At 30.7% G+C, this 13,362-nt stretch overlaps 2 protein-coding genes across 2 annotated transcripts; one reads left to right on the forward strand and one right to left on the reverse strand.

Moving 5' to 3' along the window:
• Positions 1-349: 349 nt before the first annotated feature.
• Positions 350-2,486, forward strand: LOC114742442 (myb family transcription factor PHL7-like). Its single transcript, XM_028930706.1, has 6 exons — positions 350-464; positions 571-656; positions 833-872; positions 988-1,045; positions 1,199-1,268; positions 2,034-2,486. The coding sequence occupies exons 1-6, from the start codon at positions 350-352 to the stop codon at positions 2,484-2,486; spliced, it is 822 nt and encodes a 273-aa protein (XP_028786539.1).
• Positions 2,487-4,956: 2,470 nt separating this feature from the next.
• Positions 4,957-8,166, reverse strand: LOC114742445 (probable 2-oxoglutarate-dependent dioxygenase At5g05600). The gene is made up of 3 exons (XM_028930708.1): positions 7,622-8,166; positions 5,372-5,705; positions 4,957-5,254 (listed from the first exon to the last, which is right to left on the reverse strand). Exons 1-3 carry the CDS (start codon positions 8,113-8,115, stop codon positions 5,000-5,002), a joined length of 1,083 nt encoding a protein of 360 aa, XP_028786541.1. The 5' UTR covers positions 8,116-8,166; the 3' UTR covers positions 4,957-4,999.
• Between the last annotated feature and the right edge of the window lie 5,196 nt (positions 8,167-13,362).

The raw sequence follows: 13,362 nt of genomic DNA on the forward strand, positions 1-13,362 counted from the left end.
TAGTTATCTAACTCTTATGTTTAGAACAGATTGACTGTAGCATAAATTTTCTTTGATGAAGATAAACATAAAATAATAATATATTGTGCGTATAACTTAAAGAGAAGTAGTAGTATTTCAGAAGAGCCGGTTGGCCTTGGGACAACTGAAGACATTGGGCAGAATCATAATTGAGAAATTCATAGTGGGCATCGCCAAGCTAGCCTAGGTAATTACCTGTGTGTCTCCAACCATATATGTTACAAATGTTTTTGTCCTCTCTCTCTCTCTCTCTCTCTATAATGCTTGTACGTGCCACACAATTTAATCCCTTCAACTCAATCCGTCCAACAAGATCATCAGAGAAGCTATGGCTTCCAATCGCCCTTCCTCATCTGATGCCTCTGCAAAAGAACGCCTTCGTTGGACTCATCAACTTCATGATCTCTTCGTTCAAGCTGTCAACAGACTTGGTGGCCCTGATAGTACGTGTTTATATATGTGTGTGTGTGTGCGTGCGCGCTTTATTGTTAATTAATTTCTGGTGTAGATGAGATAATATTACTTTGTGAATGTGGGTTTAATTTGCAGGAGCAACGCCAAAGAGTATAGTGAAGGAGATGACGAGCATGGGGGCATCTGGAATCACCATTTATCACGTCAAAAGCCACTTACAGGTTCCTACTATATACCATATACTCCTCCGGTTCTAAATATAAGACCCTTATACTAGTGTGTATAAGATTTTATATTTAGGACCGGAGAAGTACTTAATTATTAATGTATAAAAAGAAGGTCCATTTAAATTAGTAATTAATAATTAATTAACAAGCTTCGTTTTGGATTTCTTCAGAAATACAGGATCAACAAGTTGATTCCAGAGTCTGCTACTAGTAAGTTCTTAAACTTCTTGTCAAATTGAGCTGCGTCGCTTGAAAAATCTTAATTCATAGACCAATAATTAATTCTTAGATTATTAATTAGTGATCTTTAACTTTTGCTGAGAAGGAAGCAAGCTTGAGAGAAGAAGCATATCGGACATACTGCCTAATTTCAGCACATTAGCGTGAGTCGTCAACGATTTATTCTTCTAATTTTATATATATGTTAATTGTCAATTATTGGAAATACCGACATATTCTTAATTACTTATATTATTTTAATATTAATAATGATTTTTACTTATTAGTATTGCTTGTTCATGTTAAAATATAATCAGGACGGTGCAGCTAAAGGAAGCTCTACACTTGCAAATGGAAGTACAAAAACGCTTGAGCGACCAGCTGGAGGTACACACACACATATATTTTCAGAATTAATTCAATTTTTTATGTTGAATCTTTTCGGGATTTTTAATCATAATAAGAAGTTTATGCAACATTTTAAATTTTGCAACATGATATGGTTTTATTCAATTTTAGAAGAAAATATAATTGAAGGGAATATAATTAGTTTTTAATCTAAAAGAAGTAGTTTGATTATTAACAAAAAAATATTCCTGTTGGAAAAAAATCCCAAATATTTCTCTATAATCTTTTTGTCTCACTTGAATGCCAAAAATTTGAAATTAAAATAAAAATTATACTCCGTGACATTAAAGTTAAACAAAAAAAATGTATATAGCAGGTCAAATTAAATTAATAACAGCACAAAAACACAATTATTTTCACCTTGAAGAAAAAGAATATGGATTTTTGGTTTATGATAGGCTATAAAAACGAAGAACGCCTTATTAAAAGAGGAAAAAATCCATGTGTATGATCTCCACGCCTTGAAGATTTCAGCTTAAATATTATGATTTTTAGATAGAAGATATTGTAAATTATAATTTTAACTCAGTAGTAGTTTTCTTCCTAGAGAAATATAATTACAATTTTTTTATAAGTTTTACAACATAAATTTTTAGGATATGAATCTGTGAACATATTTTTCTCTTTACATCAACTGAAGAAACAGAAGTTTCAATAACAGTATATAAATCTCCCAATTGAATTTTTTTTTTAACAAAAATGCCTGGTAATGAAATTACATATTGTTTGGAATGGAATTGAAAGTTTCAAAGGAGCTTGAAGCTGAAAATGGAAGCTCAAGGGAGGTACCTGGAGAGACTGGGCCAAGCTTATCAGAACTCAACCATCTCCAGAAAATCTGCCGGCAATAGTAATAAGCTTCATAGAAATAATACTGCACCTACGACGACATCAATGCCTTGTCTCTCTGAGGAATCCGATGATGATGAGCCCGCTAGCTATGGTTCTAAACACAGTAATAGGTCCAACGTTGTCACACACAAAAAGCAGAGAGTCGTCGAGGATGATGATGATGATACTATTAGGGTTAATTTCCCAGCAAGTTTGGACCTTTTTGTTTCCTCTTCTTCTTCTTCTTCTTCGTCATCACTCACTCCAGAATTCTGCAACCAAAACTGGGACCTACTTCCTTGGAATCAGCTTGCAGCTTCATTTCATCAATGTCAATCACCTTTGGTTCCGAGCTTCCTGCTGTGAGAGAGAGAGGTTCGTTTGTGTTGTTTGAATAATGATCGGATGTTAAATAAATAAAATAAAGAGGGGAATATATATATTTATATATATAATACAAACACATATTCATGAAGTGACTGTAATATCTGTATATTTGGGACGTCTTTGCTTGAAGGACCCAGCAGAAGAAGAAGGAATGCTATATGTACTGTATATTATGACAAGAACTGTTTCAGCTTGATTAAAACTATTCCTTTTGCATATATATATCCAAGAAAAAAACAGTAAATTAGCATCGAAATTTGGCGAGGAAAGTGATAGTCCTTTTTTGTGACAAAATTTTCAAATCCCACCATTAAATTCTGTCAATAATTAATTACTTTTTTAGTAATATATATATATCAAGAATTTTCAGTACACTTAGCGTAGAACTACCTTGACTCTCTAGTATAAAAGCTAGTTAGAAATTAAGTTTTGTTCTAAATATAAGACATTAGTCCATTTTATCCCCATATTTATTATTTTTTATAAATTATCCTTTTTATTGCACGTATTAAAAAAGTTTATATCAAGAAGTGGTTACAATACAAATAATTTAAAAATATATTTTAGTAAATTACCAACACATAGATAACTATAATTTAATTAGTTTTCTTAATATATCCAAATTATATGTTAAGCAGCAGCAGGAGGTAGTAATATTCGCACAATAATATGAGGATATTATAAGAATACATCGATCAATACATCAATATATGATAGAAAATCTATAAAATCAATGTTATGAAATGGATAATTTATAAAACCTGTAAGCATTACAAGTAACAAATAATTAAACTCATGCACATGTATATATTATGTGAAGCAAATGTTTCCTAGTTTTCTATGTGCTTTTATTTATTTGGCCATCGACGTTTTTTCCTTCAGGCCAAAAAAAATCTTTCACCTAAATTATATATATATTTTGAAACCCTTCAATTATATTTTATATAGACACGCATATCATAATGAACTAAAACGTGAATTTGCAGGGTGTGGTTCATGATTTGACAGCACATAGAGGATTCCATAATTCTCATACATATGTTTTCTAGAATTAGTGACTTTATTGAGGTGAATGGTTGGATTAGTATGGTTATAATTTGTGGTTAGTTCACACTTGGTCATTAAAAACGTGATAATTATTAGATGAAGCTTTTCCAATTAAATTAACTTCCATCGAATATTCTCTGAGTTTCGAATGTTCTCCTATACGTTACATATATAATTAAGAACCCATGGGACACACATGGCTGCCTAACTTCTTCTTCTTCTTCTTTTTTTAATAAATACAATTACATTATTTATTAATTTTGAACGATTGGTACAAATTATATATGATTTAGATGACAATATTCAATATCTCTATTCTATTTATTTACAAAACAAAACAACTTATGAAGCAATTTATTTTCACATGTATGCTTTCATTCTTCAGGTATGTACACATACGGAAAACGAGTGTGATTTTCAATTATATAAAGTATTCAATAATCCCCATGCAATATTGGAGTAAATACTTATAATTATATTAATGATCAATCATTGTACATAAAAACTTGGTACACAACACTTTGCAATTCCTATTTGACTAAAGAAGTGTGTAATTTTTGTTTTAAATTTGCCTTCAACAACTAGTAAATTTAAGACCAGACATAGTGATGAATATTAAGAGGAGATATAAATAATTAAACCTCTCACACAACTATTCTCTCTTGTTACACTTTATATGTACACATATATATACATTTAAATGGTTAAATTTGTTAATAAAATGGAGCGCACATATTGATATCTTTGGAGTTGTTGTTGGATATATAGGACCACTGAGTTGTTTAACTTTAAGGTCCACCATGTGTTTTATATTTTACTGACAAAAAAACAAAGAAAACGAAAAAGTGGCACGAGCTATATATGATGATGGTGGGAAAACATAGTGTTGGACTTTATTGTTTGCACTATTGTGTGAAGTAACACCTCAAAGGTAAGCCTGCCTATTCACCACCATTCAGCTTTAATTTGCACGTCTCTTTTTATATATCTCCTCCTTGTTTCTTGTTCTTGACTCTTATATGCTCATCACATTCCCTACATTTTCCTTCAAATTCACATGCAGCCGTAAAGCTTTACTCAACGTACCCTGCGGGAAAAGTACTATGTCGATCACCACCACCAATTCCATTAATTAATTTTCTTCCCTTAATAATCACGCTTTTCTTTCGTTTTGTGCTATTTAACTTCCATCCATTAATTAATTAATTGCATATATAATATCATATACCCGAGCTAATTAACATATTTGTGTCTTAAGAAGCATACATCAAGATGATTTTTTACACATACAGTTGAAACATACACATATTTTTCATAAAATGAAATATCAGAGTAGTACAACATAGAAATTTTGGCTGGATGGATAATAGCAATGCAAGAGCTAATTTCATTGTTAATGGGATATATATGGATGGAAATATCATAGAATTATTACAAATTATTACTTAATTATTATCGCAATTCATCAAAGACTGAACTTGAGATTTGCCATTAAGTCCTTTGGTCCTAATGAAGGCTCTGTACTGATCAAAAGTCATTGGTGGGTAGAGAGGCGGCCTTTCCTCAGTCACAAGCTCCTTGGCTGGTTCAATCACCACATCACTCTTAGGGTTATAGAAGAAAGCCAAAGATACCCTATCACTCTTTGAGTTCACCACAACCTTGTGCTCCACACTTTTGTATATCTCATTGCTCACAATCTACACAAATACACATCGATATCATCACTACCAATATCAATATCATCTTTTATCAGACTCTATGCAATGCACGAGAACATTTAATTAAGAGAAGGAAAGATGGAGATATATATAGACCTGAAGTTGGTCGCCGAGGTTGATGATGAAGGCATTAGGGAGAGGTTTCACAGAGATCCAACGGTCGTCTTTGCGAACTTGGAGGCCAGAGACATGATCATCAGGAAGAAGAATAGTGAGACCTCCTGGATCAGAATGTGGTGAGATGCCAAGTGTGAGATCAGGTTGTGGGCACTTTGGGTAGAAATTCACCCTCAAGCAACCACCAATCCCTTCTTCTCCTCCAAATGCATTCAGAAGATAATCCTCTTGTAACCCTAGATTCCTTGACATTATCTTCATTATCCTTCCTCCTAGCTTCACCACTTCTTCTCCATATTCATCGACCACTTCCCTACACCACCAACAAAAAAAATATTGATTTAGATAATGTAAATATGTTAATTAATTAATCCACGTCATTAATATGTACAGAATTGATTCATAAAAAAAAAAGGAAAAGGAAAAGGAAAGAGTAGTGATAAAAGATGATGATATGTAATGGTTGGGTTTGTCTTGTTCTTGACAATATCTTATCTATATATAGACCAACATGTGCTTTTTGCATTCTGTATTTGGACACTTTTTACTCTTTCTTTATAGCCACCTGTAAATGTGATGTGCATAGACCACCACATGAATCTCTCAGAAATAAAACATGCGTTTTGAATATCTGGTAGGAACTTAACCGGTAAGATTTAAACTACACAAACTTTGACCATCAATATTTACAGAATATATATAATGTGGAATTTGATCTTTGAACAGAGCATATAGACGTGTTAATTGCCGCATTAATTAGGTAATTTTTATTAATTAATCCTGTTGATTATTTGACCTACTTTTTTTCGCAAGCTGATGTTTCGTAAGTGCTTATAATTATTTTTTTAACCACGTTTTGCATGGCTTTTTTTTTAAATTATTACTTGGCACCACGTCATTGGTAGGTAGACTTTCAGGATTCCAAAGTTGAACCTTCCATCTCGTGAAGAAAGGAGTTCGGTTCTCTGTTGTAACTTGTCACTATCACATAAAGCACGATATATATTATATGAATTAAAAAATAGTGATTTTGCAATAGATTTTATATTTTATATTAATCTTAATATTAATATATTGATTTTTTAATTTTTAATATTAAATTATTATGTTTTATGAAAATAATGTCGCAAAAAAAAGAAGAAATAAATGAAATATAAACCATCAAACCATAATCCACACTTACTACTGCTACTTTTTGGGAATTAGAGAGGATTCATTTTAGTAAGAAAGTACTTGGTTGTTTCTTTTTTAAAAAAGAAAAATGAAAAATACAGAAAAGCTTTGGAATATCACATTCTGACAATGAAAGTTAGGTCGGCCTCATTTATTGTCCACACGCCTTCTCCCATTTGACGGGTCCTAAAAGCTTTTGAAGTTTCCACTTTTGTGACTAATGCCCCTTTCCTGCCACTATTTTAACCTAAAATCTTATTTTAATAAATAATCACCTGATTCTAAATATAAAACGTATTCTATAATATAAATTATATTATAAAATATGTCTTACATTTAAGATTTGAGAGAATACTATATACATAAACACGCTTAGAAAAAACTTTTAAGTAAAGTTGAATCTATTGAAAATAAATTGATAGATAAATAAAATTAGTCATAACTTATTCATATACACGTCTATTAAAAACACGTTGAAACTAAATCTTGGCAAAAGAAAACATATCATCATTATATTAATTAATTAGCCACTAGCAAGATGAGATGTAAAAGTTCAGAAATATATGTAGATGGTAAACAAGGAATTGCTAAGTGAAGTAATCCAACAAATAACTTTTACCTTGAAGGATTTCTTTGAAAGTAAAACAAGAAAGAGAGAATTCCAATGTGTCCCCACATGTTATGTAGAAGATTGAGAGATTTGGATATGTAAAGATAAGGTGACTTTACTTTCCAAGAAGAGTCATAGACACATGATAAGTTTTCCAAGAAATAGGCATATTATCAATTGTCTATCTACATATCTCTTCGTTTTAACAGTATCTTAAGATCCTTTGTAATTGATCCATATGTTTAATCTCTTTCATGCAGATGTGTGATCTAGAGAAATGCTGGTACAAATTTCTTCTCTTTAAATTAAAGTTTATGCTAATCTTTTTATTATTATTATTATTATTTTGGAGGGGGAACGCATATCTAGTATATTTATCTTTATCCATAAATATGCAATGAACTGTACAATAAACATAATTTTCTTTTTGTTATATAAAGCAGTACCTGAGAGATGGCGGAAGAGCAGGCCACTTAGCTTTGTTGCGAAGAGAAGCAGGCATGAAATGGAGGAAGAAGTAGTCACTCCAATCCAAAATGGCACCCTTTTGGACTCCCAACCGACTGCCGTAGCCCTCATAAGTCGCCGGAGAATTGGCGAACTGCTCTTTCTCCTCCGCCGTCTGGTTAAAGAACTCGCGCCACACGGCCCTGGCGCTACTCATGAGGTCATGCCTGACGCCGTGGTTGACCACCTGAAAGAAGCCCCAGTTCCGGCAGGCCTCCCCCACGAGGCGAACGGTCTCCTCAGGGTCACCACCGAGGTCGACGACGGGAATGTTAAGCTCATGAGATAAGGAAGCATTGTGATGACGGAGAAAGGGGGCGGTCGTGGTGGGTGGCTGAGAGATGAAACGTTTCGGGATGGTGGTTAAGCCACTGTCGGCTAAGGCCTGGACTCGGATGACAGGCTCAGGCCATGCTTGGCAATCCATCATCATTTTGGAGAGGGAGAAGAGAGAAGAGAGAAGACAAAGAGGAGAGTAGCTAAGTGAGGAGAAGGTTTGTGTGTGATGAGGAGAAGAAGGAAGGTGAGGGGTATTTATAGGCGAGGGAGGGGAGGGAAGGGGGGACTTCTTAATTTGATGATATTTTCGGCGCCGTGAGAAATTGATTTGCGCGTGGCTCTGCCTAATCACTATTAATCACCTTGTCCATGTAACCCTCAATAAAAACAAAATTTGGGAATAGAGAATGATCAAAGGAAAAAGTAACTCACTATAAAATATTATTTCTTTTTACTATTTTTAAAAGTTTTGTTTCATATTACATTCGATCCTTAGAAGATCTCATTCGACTTTTATTTTGATTCTAAATATAAAATCTCAATTCATTTTATCTCTTATATTTACTTATTTTTTTTCAAAATAGTCCTTCTAATAATAGTAGTTCTAGTCAATAAATTTGATTAGTAAAGATATTTTAGGAAAAACAATACTTATTTATTACAAATAACTATTTTAACTTATTTTTTTAATTTACTCAAATTAATCAACTAACTTTTATATTCAGGACCGGGTTTAGTAGTGTTATTTCCTCTTTTTATTTTTCCCTTGCTTCTCCCTCCACCCAAACATAGAGTAAGTGCCTCCATGAAGTCAGTCATTTCTATATGTCTTTTGCACAAGTGCTTTTAAAATTAAAAAAAATTAAAAGGGTAAAAGTATTGACAATTTGAGGCTATATGAGTAAGAATACAGGATCAAACTTACGACCTGTATTTCAAATCATTGCGTTGCGTGTATGTTTTATAAGTATTTGCTTGTGTGAAACTAATTACAAGCATGACAGATTATAATTACTAGTAAAATAGTAAGTGATACAATATATTTATCATATATTACCACTAATTATATATTATTGTTGTATTCCTTAAATATTATATTATGACCTAAAATAAATTTTAAATTAAAAATAAAATTCTTCCTTTGATAAATTGACAAAAATTAAATTAAAACGATACTAAATAAATATTTATGGACCTACTTTTTTCTTTATTTCAATACATCATATATAGTCACCTTTGCATAATTACAAAAAGTTTGCATCTGTAAACAAATTCTATGCACATTTTGATTAATAGAAAAATTAAATTTTTTGGCTTTATAATTTTAATTCACATATAACCCAATCCTTAACTTTAATTTTATGGAACTCAATTCCTATAGTTTTAAATATAGTTGTAGAAGGCCAACAAAAAATTTTAGTTATAATATAGTCTTTGATTTTTTACTTGATGAAACTCAATTTATACATTTTAATCATTTAAAAGAGTATTCTCTTTACTTTAAAGAATAAAATTATGTAATTTAGAAAGATTAGAAACTAAGTTTTAAATAATTAAACCTATAGAAAGAGAGTTGTTGTAAATTATAGTTTAGGTTCTAAGTTTGAACGGAGTCAAAACTAGCCAAATCAAAATTATATAGAAGAACCAAAAAATTAATTTTACCTTAATTTTTCACATGGTCACTTTTCCTTTTTGTTACCGGCAGCATATGAGAAAATATGGCTCTAATTTTGCAATCCATGTCTACCTTTGAAACGATTCTAACATGAATTTATTGTGTGTTAAAATTTTATAAAAATGTAAAGTTGGGGTAATATGAGAAAGGAAAATATTAAATACGTGAGGGATTGTGGCCGACTTAAAAAGATTAGAACCGTTGGATTTTGAAATGATAGAAAGGGACGGCTCAGACAGAAGTGAAACGATGGTGCCCCCTCGTTGTTCATGCTTTTTTTTGTAGTTATTGGAGGAGACTATACTGCCATTTTACCAATCATTTGAATTATTTTCAGCCCAAAAACCATCAGATATATTAATTATGTTAAAATTATGCTTCTATAATACATAATACATATAATTTATTTTAAAAACAAAAAATCTCAACTTCCGGAAAATATTAAAAGTTATTCCATTTATATGTTTGCAAAACTCTTTAAAAAATAAAACATGACAAAAATATTCCAAAAGATAATATTTACGATTAATGATCAAGATACTAAATCTGATCGTTTTGCTAAGTCTTTCTTTAATTAAATGACCAAAAAGTTAGATTTAGTAATAACACGTACGATATGACTAAATCTGATCTTTTTGGGCATTTAATAATTAAAGCTAATTATGATGTGAGTTTTGAATAATCAGTGAATTGCATTGTATATGTAGCTTTTCTTTGCTAGATTCTCATATATCTACTATCTTCTACGTAAGATAATTTTCTCTTTGAGCCGATTTGACTCATGAATAATATTCTATCCCATTCTTAATATATATAAAAGTAGGTTAATTAATTTATAAAGATTAAAAAATTAATTAACTTGATTATTTATTAAAATCACGTATTAGTTTTTTCTAAAATATCATTTTTTTTATAATTATTTACATTGGAATTATGCGCCACTTGATGAAAATCATTTTGGTATGTGCAAACCATAGAAATAATTTGAACATATCTATATATTTAAGAGACAAAATGCATTGAATTGTTATATTTAAAATTAAAGTAAATTTTTTTAACCAGCTATTATATTTAAAATATTTGGCTTCGTGCTGAGAAGTGTCTTTTTTTTTTTCAGTATAGCGTGGGTAGCTTTCACTTTTTTTTTTTAATTTATTGTAGTGGGCTGGTTTGTTTTGTAAAGAAGCAAAAGTCAAACTAACATCTAACACTCTAGCTAATTTTAATAATCACTTGAACTAAGAGCTTTCCGCCACTTTCTTCAGATCCTAGAATCAATAACTAAATATGTTGTTGATAGTATGTTTAATCTGTGAATATTTAAAGTTTGTAAATTAATTATGAGGTGCAAAGTGTAATTAGGTGGAACGCATATGACATTTTTTATTGTTTGTATGGGTAGTTCATATTAGCAATTAAATATTAAGTAGTGGCAAGTTGCCAACAAAACAATACACAATATTATTAATTATAATATTAGCTGTATTAATTATATCAATTTAAGTTACATGTCTAGTGGAACTAATGGAAATAATTAATTTGATTTGTGTCTGAGAGGCTGACATTTAATAATTAAATCTGATTCCGTTAACTTATTGTATTTCCATTGAAATATTTTTAAAAAAATCACAAGAATTAAATGATATATTATTTAATAAATTATAATACAATAAGAGCCATACAAATGTATGAAAATATAGATGAAATTCACTGTTTTATACATATAATTTTTATTCATTTCCTTTTTTTAATCTGCAATGTATGAGATCAAGTTATGATTTGAAATGACTGGACACATGCTTTTCACAATAAATAAAAGAAAAGAAAATAAAAGAAAACTTGAGGTCCAAATTAACTGGACAGGTGGGACATCAAAAGAGAGATAATCTAGTTGATGAATTTAATTAAATTAAATGAGGGCAAGTGGGTAGTTACTGGAGGTGGGCTAGCCTAGCTAGCTGGTGGCAAGTTTGCAAATTGCTCACATTGCATATTGGCATGTGCATATATATACATGCATGAATCATCCTTTTTTTTTTTTATAATTTTGCTTTGTTTCATTATATGATTGCTTCATTCATTTATTTATTTTAGTATTTCCCATGTGAGTCAATCTTGATCTCTCTTTCCTCTTTTTCTAAAACCAAAAATAGATCACCGAAAACGAAGAAAATAAAATCAAGTTAATGGTAGCCTATGAGTACCATTTTGCCCGTTGACAAACTAATTAATTACTTGTTTTAAAGGCAAATTAATGATGTTTAGTGGATGGATCTCCAAGAGCGCTGTGTTATATATGCATCGTTAGTTTTGTACTCCTCCGGTCATTAATATAGAACCTAATTGTTAAGTTGATTTTGGTCCTAAATATAATACCTATTTTTCATATTTATCAAGTTTTTCTAAATTACCCATATGGATACTCCCTCAACCATAATCAAGTAAAAGAGGGAGGGAAGATATTAAGAAAGATGATTATGATGTTTTTAAAAAAATATGTCATATTTCTTATAATTAATTAACTTACTCAACTTTCTTAATTTTATCAAATTAGTTAAATAAGTCTTGTATTAAAGACTGGAGGAGTATATGTCCAAGTTTTAACAACTATTTTTAGGTTAATATTATTGTTGGTTCTCATGAGCTAGCCGCGTGATTTTTAGTTTCTTCATGAGAACTTGTCCTGGTCAGAACCGAAGCTCATTATAATACAGGGTCCCATGTACTTTGAATGATTAGTCTTTGTGGAACTATAAGAATCAGAAACTACGATTTAAAACTATAAAAATTGAAAACAAAATTTGATCAAACTATAAAAACTAATAGTAATATTAACCTTATTTTTTAGCGTAAAGAGTAATATGAAGAAAAAAAGTAGTTTAATGCCACATAGCTCAATTGGGCTAAATCAAGGTTGAAAACAATTAAACTTCTATCTTCTCATCTTTCCCTGCCTTTGTGTTACTTTCTTAAGTCTTTAATATAAAAATTATTTCATTATTTTAGGTAGATTAATAAAGTCAAATAAATTATTTAATTATAATAAATTAAATGTAGCGTAATCTTTTAAAAATACACAATATATAACATTAAAAAAATAATGAAAACTTCATCTATTCACTTATTATTTATTGAGCTATTCTGGATCAAAATTTATAGACTAAATTAATAATTGAGGAAAATCTAAGAAAAATATAATTTTATTAAAAAACTAATGATTTGATCATATATATGTGCTCTCACATAAGATTTAGTTATTATTATTATTATTATTATTATTATTATGATTATTATTAATCTAAACTAAACCGTGGATTGATTGCATAAAATTGATAGGGTTTGTCATTAAAAAGTGTCTGCTGCTACAAGAGTCGCTGTTTAAACTTTAAAGCACCCATCACAATTCGCAAGAGGAGAATAGGAAATAAGAATGCTAAAATATCCACACAAAGAAAAAGGGAATTTTCAAATTTAAAACAGTAGTAGGTCGATGGTCACGTGAGTTTTAAGGGGCCTCGCACGTGACACCAATTGGATCAGAAGAAATAGGAATGTTTCCCACGTGACAGCACATCTCAATTCTCAGCGCATCATCCTTCCATGTCGGCAAATACCTGTCCCTTTGTTTCTTTTCTCTTTCCTTTTTACTTTTTCCTTTTAATTCAAAAAGGCAGCGTCTATTACTCTATACCCTAGCATATGCTGTATGCCTGTACTTTAATA

Source organism: Neltuma alba, unplaced genomic scaffold (genome assembly GCF_004799145.2).
Source record: "Neltuma alba isolate B1F8T4 unplaced genomic scaffold, ASM479914v2 tig00003766_pilon, whole genome shotgun sequence".
NCBI classification, from domain to species: Eukaryota; Viridiplantae; Streptophyta; class Magnoliopsida; order Fabales; family Fabaceae; genus Neltuma; species Neltuma alba.